Source organism: Atractosteus spatula (assembly GCF_055471065.1).
Source record: "Atractosteus spatula isolate fAtrSpa1 chromosome 10 unlocalized genomic scaffold, fAtrSpa1.hap1 SUPER_10_unloc_2, whole genome shotgun sequence".
Lineage (NCBI taxonomy): Eukaryota > Metazoa > Chordata > Actinopteri > Semionotiformes > Lepisosteidae > Atractosteus > Atractosteus spatula.
The window spans coordinates 941,059-955,759 of record NW_028296622.1 but is presented as its reverse complement, the minus strand read 5'-3'; the positions used below and the strand labels follow the sequence as shown (position 1 = coordinate 955,759).

General features: G+C 52.8%; 1 protein-coding gene across 1 annotated transcript; it reads right to left on the bottom strand.

Moving 5' to 3' along the window:
- Positions 1-6,264: 6,264 nt before the first annotated feature.
- LOC148812571 (acrosin-like) lies at positions 6,265-11,023 on the bottom strand. Its single transcript, XM_088908585.1, has 5 exons — positions 10,933-11,023; positions 9,555-9,750; positions 8,004-8,269; positions 7,149-7,291; positions 6,265-6,551 (listed from the first exon to the last, which is right to left on the bottom strand). Exons 1-5 carry the CDS (start codon positions 11,021-11,023, stop codon positions 6,297-6,299), a joined length of 951 nt encoding a protein of 316 aa, XP_088764711.1. The 3' UTR covers positions 6,265-6,296.
- Positions 11,024-14,701: the final 3,678 nt, after the last annotated feature.

Sequence of the window (14,701 nt, the reverse complement as noted above, 5' to 3'; positions counted from 1 at the left end):
GCCAATAAAGCGTCTTGAATTGAGTTGAACTGAGAGAGAGACAGGCATGGAGAGAGACAGACAGTCACACAAAGAGACAGACAGAGAGGGGGAGAGACAGACAGACAGTCACACAAAGAGACACAGTCAGACAGGGGGAGAGACAGTCACACAGAGAGACAGACAGTCAGACGGGGAGAGAGTCACACAGAGAGACAGACAGACAGGGGAGAGAACAGTCTGAGAGCGACACATTGGAAGATGAAGTCTGTCACTGTATTTGTAGTAGATCAAGATGGTCTTTAAAAAAATAATAAGATAAACTCACAGATAAAAATGGGAAAACAGCAGGACAGACAGACAGCAGGACAGCTGGACAGACAGACACAGCTGGACAGAAACACAGATACACGCACAGCTGGATGAACGCAGAAACATCTGGACAGACAGACACAGCTGGACAGACAGACACACACACAGCTAGACAGACACACACAGCTGGACAGACACACACACAGAGCTGGACAGACGCAGACACACACAGCTGGACAGACACAGACACACACAGAGCTGGACACAGGCACACACAGCTGGACAGACACAGACACTCACACAGAGCTGGACACAGGCACACACACAGAGCTGGACAGACGCAGACACACACACAGAGCTGGACAGACACAGGCACACACAGAGCTGGACAGACGCAGACACATACACAGAGCTGGACACAGGCACACACAGCTGGACGGACACAGACACACACACAGAGCTGGACAGACGCAGACACATACACAGAGCTGGACACAGGCACACACTCAGCACTGCTGAAAAGAGCAGCAGTGAGTGTTCTCTGCCCTCTCTGGGGAAGGCGAACACACAGTCCTGCTCGTTACCAGCGCTGGACACAGGCACACACAGCTGGACAGGCACACACAAACACTCAGCACTGCTGAAAAGAGCAGCAGTGAGTGTTCTCTGCCCTCTCTGGGGAAGGCGAACACACAGTCCTGCTCGTTACCAGCGCTGCCCATTAATTAACTGCGGGAGCAGCAGGGAGGGGCTGATCGATCAGCCGGACCCCCACCCCCCCCCTCTCCCGGTCAGTGCTGCAGGCCCCCGGGACTCCCAGCAGCCCCTTCTGCAGCGCAGACGATCGATGACATCACCCCTCCCAACCCCCCCGGCCACCGAGCATGTGCTATCCCTAGCCCCGCCCCCTTCGTGACATCACTAGGCCAACAGAGGAAAGAGTGAGCCTCATTCATAATAATACTCTCAATACTAGTAATACAGTGTGTGATCTCCTGTCCCAGCCTGAGGAACAGACAGTGAGCCTGTCTCTCAATAATAATAATACAGTGTGTGACCTCCTGTCCCAGCCTGAGGAACAGACAGTGAGCCTGTCTCTCAATAATAATAATAATAATACAGTGTGTGATCTCCTGTCCCAGCCTGAGGAACAGACAGTGAGCCTGTCTCTCAATAATAATAATACAGCGTGTGATCTCCTGTCCCAGCCTGAGGAACAGACAGTGAGCCTGTCTCTCAATAATAATACAGTGTGTGATCTCCTGTCCCAGCCTGAGGAACAGACAGTGAGCCTGTCTCTCAATAATAATAATACAGCGTGTGATCTCCTGTCCCAGCCTGAGGAACAGACAGTGAGCCTGTCTCTCAATAATAATCCAGTGTGTGATCTCCTGTCCCAGCCTGAGGAACAGACAGTGAGCCCGTCTCTCAATAATAATAATACAGTGTGCGATCTCCTGTCCCAGCCTGAGGAACAGACAGTGAGCCTGTCTCTCAATAATAATAATACAGTGTGCGATCTCCTGTCCCAGCCTGAGGAACAGACAGTGAGCCTGTCTCTCAATAATAATAATAATACAGTGTGTGATCTCCTGTCCCAGCCTGAGGAACAGACAGTGAGCCTGTCTCTCAATAATAATAATACAGCGTGTGATCTCCTGTCCCAGCCTGAGGAACAGACAGTGAGCCTGTCTCTCAATAATAATACAGTGTGTGATCTCCTGTCCCAGCCTGAGGAACAGACAGTGAGCCTGTCTCTCAATAATAATAATACAGTGTGTGATCTCCTGTCCCAGCCTGAGGAACAGACAGTGAGCCTGTCTCTCAATAATAATCCAGTGTGTGATCTCCTGTCCCAGCCTGAGGAACAGACAGTGAGCCCGTCTCTCAATAATAATAATACAGTGTGTGATCTCCTGTCCCAGCCTGAGGAACAGACAGTGAGCCTGTCTCTCAATAATAATAATACAGTGTGCGATCTCCTGTCCCAGCCTGAGGAACAGACAGTGAGCCTGTCTCTCAATAATAATAATACAGTGTGCGATCTCCTGTCCCAGCCTGAGGAACAGACAGTGAGCCTGTCTCTCAATAATAATAATACAGTGTGTGACCTCCTGTCCCAGCCTGAGGAACAGACAGTGAGCCTGTCTCTCAATAATAATAATAATACAGTGTGTGATCTCCTGTCCCAGCCTGAGGAACAGACAGTGAGCCTGTCTCTCAATAATAATAATACAGTGTGTGATCTCCTGTCCCAGCCTGAGGAACAGACAGTGAGCCTGTCTCTCAATAATAATCCAGTGTGTGATCTCCTGTCCCAGCCTGAGGAACAGACAGTGAGCCCGTCTCTCAATAATAATAATACAGTGTGTGATCTCCTGTCCCAGCCTGAGGAACAGACAGTGAGCCTGTCTCTCAATAATAATTGCTTACACTTATATAGCACTTTTCTGGACACTCCACTCAAAGTGCTTTACAGGTAATGGGGTCTCTCCTCCACCACCACCAATGTGCAGCCCCACCTGGATGATGCGACGGCAGCCATAGTGCACCAGAACGCTCCCCACACATCAGCGATCAGAGGGGAGGAGAGCAGAGTGATGAAACCAATTCATAGAGGGGGATTGTTAGGAGGCCATGATTGATAAAGGCCGATGGGAAATTTGGCCAGGACACCAGGGTGACACCCCTACTCTTTTCGAGAAACACCCTGGCATTGTTAATGACCACAGAGAGTCAGGACCTCGGTTTTATGTCTCACCCGCAGGACGGCGCCTGTTCACAGTCCAGTGTCCCTAGGACCCACATGAGCCGCAGGGTGAGAGCACCCCCTGCTGGCCCCACTAACACCTCTTCCAGCAGCAACCTTAGTTTTTCCCAGGAGGTCTCCCATCCAGGTACTGACCAGACTCACACCTGCTGAGCTTCAGTGGGTTGCCAGTTGTGAGTTGCAGGGTGATATGGCTGCTGGCGTATAATAATACAGTGTGTGATCTCCTGTCCCAGCTTGAGGAACAGTGAGCCTGTCTCTCAATAATAATAATACAGTGTGTGATCTCCTGTCCCAGCCTGAGGAACAGTGAGCCTGTCTCTCAATAATAATAATACAATGTGTGACCTCCTGTCCCAGCCTGAGGAACAGTGAGTCTGTCTCTCAATAATAATAATACAGTGTGCGATCTCCTTTCCCAGCCTGAGGAACAGACAATGAGCCTGTCTCTCAATAATAATAATATTAATAATAATAATAATAATATAGTGTGTGATCTCCTGTCCCAGCCTGAGGATCAGACAGTGAGCCTGTCTCTCAATAATAATAATACAGTGTGTGATCTCCTGTCCCAGCCTGAGGAACAGACAGTGAGCCTGTCTCTCAATAATAATAATACAGTGTGTGATCTCCTGTCCCAGCCTGAGGAACAGACAGTGAGCCAGTCTCTCAATAATAATAATCCAGTGTGTGATCTCCTGTCCCAGCCTGAGGAACAGTGAGTCTGTCTCTCAATAATAATAATACAGTGTACGATCTCCTGTCCCAGCCTGAGGAACAGTCAGCCTCTCTCAATAATAATAATACAGCGTGTGATCTCCTGTCCCAGCCTGAGGAACAGTGAGCCTGTCTCTCAATAATAATAATACAGTGTGTGACCTCCTGTCCCAGCCTGAGGAACAGACAGTGAGCCTGTCTCTCAATAATAATAATACAGTGTGCGATCTCCTGTCCCAGCCTGAGGAACAGACAGTGAGCCTGTCTCTCAATAATAATAATAATACAGTGTGTGATCTCCTGTCCCAGCCTGAGGAACAGTGAGCCTGTCTCTCAATAATAATAATACAGTGTGTGATCTCCTGTCCCAGCCTGAGGAACAGACAGTGAGCCTGTCTCTCAATAATAATAATACAGTGTGTGATCTCCCGTCCCAGCCTGAGGAACAGACAGTGAACCTGTCTCTCAATAATAATAATCTAGTGTGTGATCTCCTGTCCCAGCCTGAGGAACAGACAGTGAGCCTGTCTCCCAATAATAATAATACAGCGTGTGATCTCCTGTCCCAGCCTGAGGAACAGTGAGCCTGTCTCTCAATAATAATAATACAGTGTGTGATCTCCCGTCCCAGCCTGAGGAACAGACAGTGATCCTGTCTCACAATAATAATAATCCAGTGTGTGATCTCCTGTCCCAGCCTGAGGAACAGACAGTGAGCCTGTCTCTCAATAATAATAATCTAGTGTGTGATCTCCTGTCCTAGCCTGAGGAACAGACAGTGAGCCTGTCTCCCAATAATAATAATACAGTGTACGATCTCCTGTCCCAGCCTGAGGAACAGACAGTCAGCCTCTCTCAATAATAATAATACAGTGTGTGATCTCCTGTCCCAGCCTGAGGAACAGTGAGCCTGTCTCTCAATAATAATAATACAGTGTGTGACCTCCTGTCCCAGCCTGAGGAACAGACAGTGAGCCTGTCTCTCAATCATAATAATACAGTGTGTGATCTCCTGTCCCAGCCTGAGGAACAGTGAGCCTGTCTCTCAATAATAATAATACAGTGTGTGATCTCCTGTCCCAGCCTGAGGAACATACAGTGAGCCTGTCTCTCAATAATAATAATACAGTGTGTGATCTCCTGTCCCAGCCTGAAGAACAGACAGTTAGCCTGTCTCTCAATAATAATAATACAGTGTGTGATCTCCTGTCCCAGCCTGAGGAACAGTGAGCCTGTCTCTCAACAACAATAATAATAATAATAATATGAAACAGAGGATTGGTCCTCACACAGACCCCTGGGGCAAACCGCTTCTCAGAAACACAGAGACAGAAGAATTTGGGGTGCAATCTGCTTTTAATTTCGGGGTGACGGAGCCTCACATCCCCCACAGGGCCGCCCCTAGGAGCGCCCCCACCAGCACCAGCAGGAGATCCGGACCGAGCCAGGGCATGGCGGACCGGGCCCACAGCGCCTCCTGCTGGCGCCTGATCCAGCTGTGGTACCGGCTGGCCCGGGCGTACACCCCGGGTCTCCGCGGCCGCGCGCAGCCCTCCCCGAAACTGGTCACCCCCACCAGGTAGAAGAGCCCCCGCGTCTCGTGGTAGCACTGCAGGGGACCCCCGCTGTCCCCCTGAAATGACAAGTAGAGAGCCCAGTGTGAGAGAGAGAGACAGACAGGAGAGACAGGAGAGAGAGAGAGAGAGAGAGAGAGAGAGAGACAGACAGGAGAGAGAGAGAGGAAGGAGGGAACTCAGCTGAACTGGCAACCCAGTGTGTGATCTCCTGTCCCAGCCTGAGGAACAGACAGTGAGCCTGTCTCTCAATAATAATAATAATACAGTGTGTGATCTCCTGTCCCAGCCTGAGGAACAGACAGTGAGCCTGTCTCCCAATAATAATAATACAGTGTACGATCTCCTGTCCCAGCCTGAGGAACAGACAGTGAGCCTGTCTCTCAATAATAATAATACAGTGTGTGATCTCCTGTCCCAGCCTGAGGAACAGACAGTGAGCCTGTCTCTCAATAATAATAATACAGTGTGTGATCTCCTGTCCCAGCCTGAGGAACAGACAGTGAGCCTGTCTCTCAATAATAATAATACAGTGTGTGATCTCCTGTCCCAGCCTGAGGAACAGACAGTGAGCCTGTCTCTCAATAATAATAATACAGTGTGTGATCTCCTGTCCCAGCCTGAGGAACAGACAGTGAGCCTGTCTCTCAATAATAATAATACAGTGTGTGATCTCCTGTCCCAGCCTGAAGAACAGACAGTTAGCCTGTCTCTCAATAATAATAATACAGTGTGTGATCTCCTGTCCCAGCCTGAGGAACAGTGAGCCTGTCTCTCAACAACAATAATAATAATAATAATAATAATAATAATAATATAAATAATAATAATATGAAACAGAGGATTGGTCCTCACACAGACCCCTGGGGCAAACCGCTTCTCAGAAACACAGAGACAGTAGAATTTGGGGTGCAATCTGCTTTTAATTTCGGGGTGACGGAGCCTCACATCCCCCACAGGGCCGCCCCTAGGAGCGCCCCCACCAGCACCAGCAGGAGATCCGGACCGAGCCAGGGCATGGCGGACCGGGCCCACAGCGCCTCCTGCTGGCGCCTGATCCAGCTGTGGTACCGGCTGGCCCGGGCGTACACCCCGGGTCTCCGCGGCCGCGCGCAGCCCTCCCCGAAACTGGTCACCCCCACCAGGTAGAAGAGCCCCCGCGTCTCGTGGTAGCACTGCAGGGGACCCCCGCTGTCCCCCTGAAATGACAAGTAGAGAGCCCAGTGTGAGAGAGAGAGACAGACAGGAGAGAGAGAGAGAGAGAGAGAGAGAGAGACAGACAGGAGAGAGACAGACAGGAGAGAGAGAGAGGAAGGAGGGAACTCAGCTGAACTGGCAACCCAGTATGTGATCTCCTGTCCCAGCCTGAGGAACAGAGAGTCTGTCTCCCAATAATGCTCCTTCTGTCTACAGCATATGTCAATATTTTATGACATGTCCTTGTTGTAAATGTCTGTAGATTTTATTTTACTTTTATTTTTTTTTGTTTCATGTTAATTTTATTATTTTTATTTGCTTTGGCAACACTGATTGTACCCATCGGTCATGCTAATAAAGCACCTTGAATTGAGAGAGAGACAGACAGGAGAGAGAGACAGGAGAGAGGTAGAGACAGGAGAGAGAGAGACAGGATAGAGGGTTACAGACAGGAGAGAGAGACAGAGGGAGACAGGGAGACAAAGCCAATAACCCACCAGCCTGTCTCTGGACTGTGGGAGGGAACCGCAGCCCCCAGAGGAAAGACAGGGAGATACAGTGAGAACATGCAGACTCCACACAGACAGCACCCGACTGACCTGACAGGTGTCCACGCCGCCGGCCTCGAACCCAGCGCACTGCATGTTGGCGCTGACGCGGCCCGCGTACCAGCCCGGCCCGTTGCAGGTCCTGTGGGGGATGAGCTCCACCTCGGCCTCCTGCAGGGCGTCGGACATCTGACCTGCACGTGGAGGGGGGGCCGAGCACCCCAAAATCTCACTCACACAGAGCACCCAGAAATCTCACCACAACACCCCAAAATCTCACTCGCACAGAGCACCCCGAAATCTCACCAAAACAACACCCCCAAAAACTCACCACAACTCCCCGAAATCTCACCAAAACAATACCCCCAAAAACTCACAACACCCCAAAATCTCACTCGCACAGAGCACCCCACAATCTCACAACAGCACCCCAAAACCCCACTCACACAGAGCACCCCACAGTCTCACAACAACACCCCGAAACCTCACTCACACAGAGCACCCCGAAACCCCACTCACACAGAGCACCCCACAATCTCAACACAGCACCCCAAAACCCCACTCACACAGAGCACCCCACAGTCTCACCACAGCACCCCAAAACCCCACTCACACAGAGCACCCCGCAATCTCACAACAACACCCCGAAATCTCACTCACACAGAGCACCCCGAAACCCCACTCACACAGAGCACCCCACAATCTCAACACAGCACCCCGAATTCCCACTGACACAGAGCACCCCACAATCTCACCACAGCACCCCGGATTCCCACTCACACAGAGCACCCCACAGTCTCACCACAGCACCAGGAATTCCCACTCACACAGAGCACCCCACAGTCTCACCACAGCACCCCGAAACCCCACTCACACCGACGCGCAGACGGAGCGGTCAGCGCTGACCTCTGTAGGACGTGGTCCCCCAGCCGCTGATGAAGCAGGGCCCCAGGCCCCCCTCGTCGCCGGGCCCCTCCGGCAGGCAGACGGGCTGGACGCGGGCGGTCCAGCGGACCGGGGCGTCCAGCCGCAGCAGGGCCACGTCGCTGTCGTAGTCCTCCGGGCTGAAGGCCTGGTGCCGCACAAGGTGGGTCACCGAGCGGTTCTGAGCCTGGGCCCCGCTGGACGACTGGAGCTGCAGCCCGGCCACCACCCGCAGGCTGGACACATCGCTGGGGGAGAGGGGGGGGTCACTCCTGGTCATCTCTCAGGCCACTGTGACACGCCCCCACACAGACAGACACGCCCCCTGCGTGAGCTGGACACGCCCCCACTCTGACACAGACACCCCCCACTCTGACACAGACACGCCCCCTGCGTGAGCTGGACACGCCCCCACTCTGACACAGACACGCCCCACTCTGACACAGACACCCCCCCGTGTGAGCTGGACACACCCCCACTCTGACACAGACACACCCCTGTGTGAGCTGGATACACCCCCACTCTGACACAGACACCCCCCACTCTGACACAGACACACCCCTGTGTGAGCTGGATACACCCCCACTCTGACACAGACACCCCCCACTCTGACACAGACACGCCCCTGTGTGAGCTGGACACACCCCCACTCTGACACAGACACGCCCCACTCTGACACGGACACACCCCCACTCTGACAAAGACACTCCCCACTCTGACACAGAAACACCCCCCCTGAGTGAACTGGACACACCCCCACTCTGACACAGACACGCCCCCACTGTGACACAGACACTCCCCACTCTGACACAGAAACACCCCCCCTGTGTGAACTGGACACTCCCCCACTCTGACACAGACACCCCCCCTGTGTGAACTGGACACACCCCCACTCTGACACAGACACCCCCCTGTGTGAGCTGGATACACCCCCACTCTGACACAGACACTCCCCCTGTGTGAGCTGGATACACCCCCATTCTGACACAGACACTCCCCACTCTGACACAGAAACACCCCCCCTGTGTGAACTGGACACTCCCCCACTCTGACACAGACACCCCCCCTGTGTGAACTGGACACACCCCCACTCTGACACAGACACGCCCCCACTCTGACACGGACACACCCCTGTGTGAGCTGGATACACCCCCACTCTGACACAGACACCCCCCCTGTGTGAGCTGGACACTCCCCCACTCTGACACAGACACGCCCCCACTCTGACACAGACACCCCCCCTGTGTGAGCTGGACACACCCCCACTCTGACACAGACACCCCCCCTGTGTGAGCTGGACACACCCCCCAACTCTGACACCGACACGCCCCCACTCTGACACAGACACGCCCCACTCTGACACGGACACACCCCCACTCTGACACAGACACGCCCCACTCTGACACGGACACACCCCCACTCTGACACAGACACGCCCCTGTGTGAGCTGGACACACCCCCACTCTGACAGACACACCCCTGTGTGAGCCGGAGGTCGGGGTGCGTGGGGATCCCCGAGACGGGCGCACTCACGCGGCGGGCGGGAAGCAGTGCGCGGCCGACAGGACCCAGCGCCGGTCGACCAGGGCGCCCCCGCAGAAGTGGGCGTAGCCGCGGCGGGCGGGGCGCTGCACGCTGACCTGCCAGGGCCACGCCCCCGGCGCCGCCTCGCGCCCCCCCACCACCCGGGAGCCCTCGGGGGGCGCTACCAGCGGCCGCCGCCCGCACCCTGGCAGAGAGAGGGAGACAGGGTCAGGGGCACCCCCAAAAACTCAGCACTGTCTCAAGACACACACAGAGAGGTCAGGGGCACCCCCAGAACCCAGCTCTGTCTCAAGACACACACACAGAGGTCAGGGGCACCCCCAGAACCCAGCTCTGTCAGACACACACAGAGAGGTCAGGGGCACCCCCAGAACACACACACACAAAGACAGACAGACAGACAGACAGAGAGAGAGAGACACACACACACACAGATACACACATAGACAGACAGGGAGAGACACACACACACACAAAGACAGACAGACAGACAGACAGAGAGAGACACACACACACAAAGACAGACAGACAGACAGAGAGAGAGAGAGAGACACACACAGATACACACATAGACAGACAGAGAGAGACACACACACAAAGACAGACAGACAGAGAGAGACACACACACACAAAGACAGACAGACAGAGAGAGACACACACACACACAGATACACACATAGACAGACAGAGAGAGACACACACACAAAGACAGACAGACAGACAGATACACACACACAAAGACAGACAGACAGAGAGAGACAAACACACAAAGACAGACAGACAGACAGATACACACACACAAAGACAGACAGACAGAGAGAGAGAGACACACACAGATACACACATAGACAGACAGAGAGAGACACACACACAAAGACAGACAGACAGACAGAGAGAGAGACACACACACAGATACACACATAGACAGACAGATACACACACACACACAAAGACAGACAGACAGAGAGAGACACACACACAAAGACAGACAGACAGACAGAGAGACACACACACACACACAAAGACAGACAGACAGATACACACACACACAGATACACACATAGACAGACAGAGAGAGACACACACACAAAGACAGACAGACAGACAGACAGACAGAGACACACACACACACACAAAGACAGACAGACAGACAGATACACACACACACACTGAAGAAGACCAGACGGGCCGCTTCTCTTCAATCCCCACTTAAATATATATATATATGTGTGTGTGTGTGTGTGTGTCGCCTTTAACAGCAGCGCTGTCCCGTCCCGTCCGGGGCTCGGACTGGACAGGTCCCGGACCGAGCCGAGCCCGGGTGTCGGTCGGTGACACTCGGCGGTACCGGCGGCCGGAGACCCACCGTGCGCGGCGGCCGGCAGCAGCAGCAGCAGCAGCAGCCCGAGGGACAGGCCGGGGGACAGGCCGGGGGACAGGCGCACCGCGGGTCCCATCGCGCCGAGCTGAGCCCACCCGCGCCCCGCCGGCCGCCGCCGACGGGAGGCCACTGTGACGTGGAGGGGCGTCGCTGCGTGACGCGGCGTCTCGTTTCCACGCGACGGGGGATGCCTGCGCTGTGACGTCACGGCCCTGCGCGACTCGCTGCAGCGCAATACTGAGCGCACACACACAGAATGACACCCACACACTGATACACACACACTAATACACACTTTCACACCACACACACACTGATACACACTCTGACAAACCCCACACCCACACTGACACACCCACACTCACTGATACACACACAGACAGACCTGGCTGTCCAGAGAGGACAGGCTCAGTGACCACAGCCTGGACACACACACTGGACACAGACAGACCTGGCTGTCCAGAGAGGACAGGCTCAGTGACCACAGCCTGGACTCACACACTGGACACAGGCAGACCTGGCTGCCCAGAGAGGACAGACTCAGTGACACAGCCTGGACATACACACTGGACACAGGCAGACCTGGAGTGTCCAGTAAGTGTGTCTGTATTATCCCATCTCAGTGCAGTGTTAATGTACTGGAGTGTCCAGTCAGTGTGTCTGTATGAACCCCTCTCTCTCTCAGTGCAGTGTTCATGTACTGGAGTGTCCAGTCAGTGTGTCTCTATGAACCCCTCTCTCTCAGTGCAGTGTTCATGTACTGGAGTGTCCAGTCAGTGTGTCTGTATGAACCCCTCTCTCTCTCAGTGTAGTGTTAATGTACTGGAGTGTCCAGTCAGTGTGTCTGTATGAACCCCTCTCTCTCTCAGCGCAGTGTTAATGTACTGGAGTGTCCAGTCAGTGTGTCTGTATGAACCCCTCTCTCTCAGTGCAGTGTTAATGTACTGGAGTGTCCAGTCAGTGTGTGTGTATGAACCCCTCTCTCTCTCAGTGCAGTGTTCATGTACTGGAGTGTCCAGTCAGTGTGTCTGTATGAACCCCTCTCTCTCTCAGTGTAGTGTTAATGTACTGGAGTGTCCAGTCAGTGTGTCTGTATGAACCTCTCTCTCTCTCTCAGTGTTAATGTACTGGAGTGTCCAGTCAGTGTGTCTGTATGAACCCCTCTCAGTGCAGTGTTCATGTACTGGAGTGTCCAGTCAGTGTGTCTGTATTATCCCCTCTCTCTCTCAGTGCAGTGTTAATGTACTGGAGTGTCCAGTCAGCGTGTCTGTATGAACCCCTCTCTCTCTCAGTGCAGTGTTCATGTACTGGAGTGTCCAGTCAGTGTGTCTGTATGAACCCCTCTCTCTCTCAGTGCAGTGTTAATGTACTGGAGTGTCCAGTCAGTGTGTCTGTCTTAACCCCTCTCTCTCTCAGTGCAGTGTTCATGTACTGGAGTGTCCAGTCAGTGTGTCTCTATGAACCCCTCTCTCTCAGTGCAGTGTTCATGTACTGGAGTGTCCAGTCAGTGTGTCTGTATGAACCCCTCTCTCTCAGTGCAGTGTTCATGTACTGGAGTGTCCAGTCAGTGTGTCTGTATGAACCCCTCTCTCTCTCAGTGCAGTGTTCATGTACTGGAGTGTCCAGTCAGTGTGTCTGTATGAACCCCTCTCTCTCTCTCAGTGCAGTGTTCATGTACTGGAGTGTCCAGTCAGTGTGTCTGTATGAACCCCTCTCTCTCTCAGTGCAGTGTTCATGTACTGGAGTGTCCAGTCAGTGTGTCTGTATGAACCCCTCTCTCTCTCAGTGCAGTGTTCATGTACTGGAGTGTCCAGTCAGTGTGTCTCTATGAACCCCTCTCTCTCAGTGCAGTGTTCATGTACTGGAGTGTCCAGTCAGTGTGTCTGTATGAACCCCTCTCTCTCAGTGCAGTGTTCATGTACTGGAGTGTCCAGTCAGTGTGTCTGTATGAACCCCCCTCTCTCTCAGTGTAGTGTTAATGTACTGGAGTGTCCAGTCAGTGTGTCTGTATGAACCCCTCTCTCTCTCAGCGCAGTGTTAATGTACTGGAGTGTCCAGTCAGTGTGTCTGTATGAACCCCTCTCTCTCAGTGCAGTGTTAATGTACTGGAGTGTCCAGTCAGTGTGTCTGTATGAACCCCTCTCTCTCTCAGTGTAGTGTTAATGTACTGGAGTGTCCAGTCAGTGTGTCTGTATGAACCTCTCTCTCTCTCTCAGTGTTAATGTAATGGAGTGTCCAGTCAGTGTGTCTGTATGAACCCCTCTCAGTGCAGTGTTCATGTACTGGAGTGTCCAGTCAGTGTGTCTGTATTATCCCCTCTCTCTCTCAGTGCAGTGTTAATGTACTGGAGTGTCCAGTCAGCGTGTCTGTATGAACCCCTCTCTCTCTCAGTGCAGTGTTCATGTACTGGAGTGTCCAGTCAGTGTGTCTGTATGAACCCCTCTCTCTCTCAGTGCAGTGTTAATGTACTGGAGTGTCCAGTCAGTGTGTCTGTCTTAACCCCTCTCTCTCTCAGTGCAGTGTTCATCTACTGGAGTGTCCAGTCAGTGTGTCTGTATGAACCCCTCTCTCTCAGTGCAGTGTTAATGTACTGGAGTGTCCAGTCAGTGTGTCTGTATGAACCCCTCTCTCTCTCAGTGCAGTGTTCATGTACTGGAGTGTCCAGTCAGTGTGTCTGTATGAACCCCTCTCTCTCTCAGTGCAGTGTTCATGTACTGGAGTGTCCAGTCAGTGTGTCTCTATGAACCCCTCTCTCTCAGTGCAGTGTTCATGTACTGGAGTGTCCAGTCAGTGTGTCTGTATGAACCCCTCTCTCTCTCAGTGCAGTGTTCATGTACTGGAGTGTCCAGTCAGTGTGTCTGTATGAACCCCTCTCTCTCTCAGTGCAGTGTTCATGTACTGGAGTGTCCAGTCAGTGTGTCTGTATGAACCCCTCTCTCTCTCAGTGCAGTGTTCATGTACTGGAGTGTCCAGTCAGTGTGTGTGTATTAACCCCTCTCTCTCTCAGTGCAGTGTTCATGTACTGGAGTGTCCAGTCAGTGTGTCTGTATGAACCCCTCTCTCTCTCAGTGCAGTGTTCATGTACTGGAGTGTCCAGTCAGTGTGTCTCTATGAACCCCTCTCTCTCAGTGCAGTGTTCATGTACTGGAGTGTCCAGTCAGTGTGTCTGTATGAACCCCTCTCTCTCAGTGCAGTGTTCATGTACTGGAGTGTCCAGTCAGTGTGTCTGTATGAACCCCTCTCTCTCTCAGTGTAGTGTTAATGTACTGGAGTGTCCAGTCAGTGTGTCTGTATGAACCCCTCTCTCTCTCAGCGCAGTGTTAATGTACTGGAGTGTCCAGTCAGTGTGTCTGTATGAACCCCTCTCTCTCAGTGCAGTGTTAATGTACTGGAGTGTCCAGTCAGTGTGTCTGTATGAACCCCTCTCTCTCTCAGTGTAGTGTTAATGTACTGGAGTGTCCAGTCAGTGTGTCTGTATGAACCTCTCTCTCTCTCTCAGTGTTAATGTACTGGAGTGTCCAGTCAGTGTGTCTGTATGAACCCCTCTCAGTGCAGTGTTCATGTACTGGAGTGTCCAGTCAGTGTGTCTGTATTATCCCCTCTCTCTCAGTGCAGTGTTCATGTACTGGAGTGTCCAGTCAGTGTGTCTGTATTATCCCCTCTCTCTCTCAGTGCAGTGTTCATGTACTGGAGTGTCCAGTCAGTGTGTCTGTATGAACCCCTCTCTCTCAGTGCAGTGTTCATGTACTGGAGT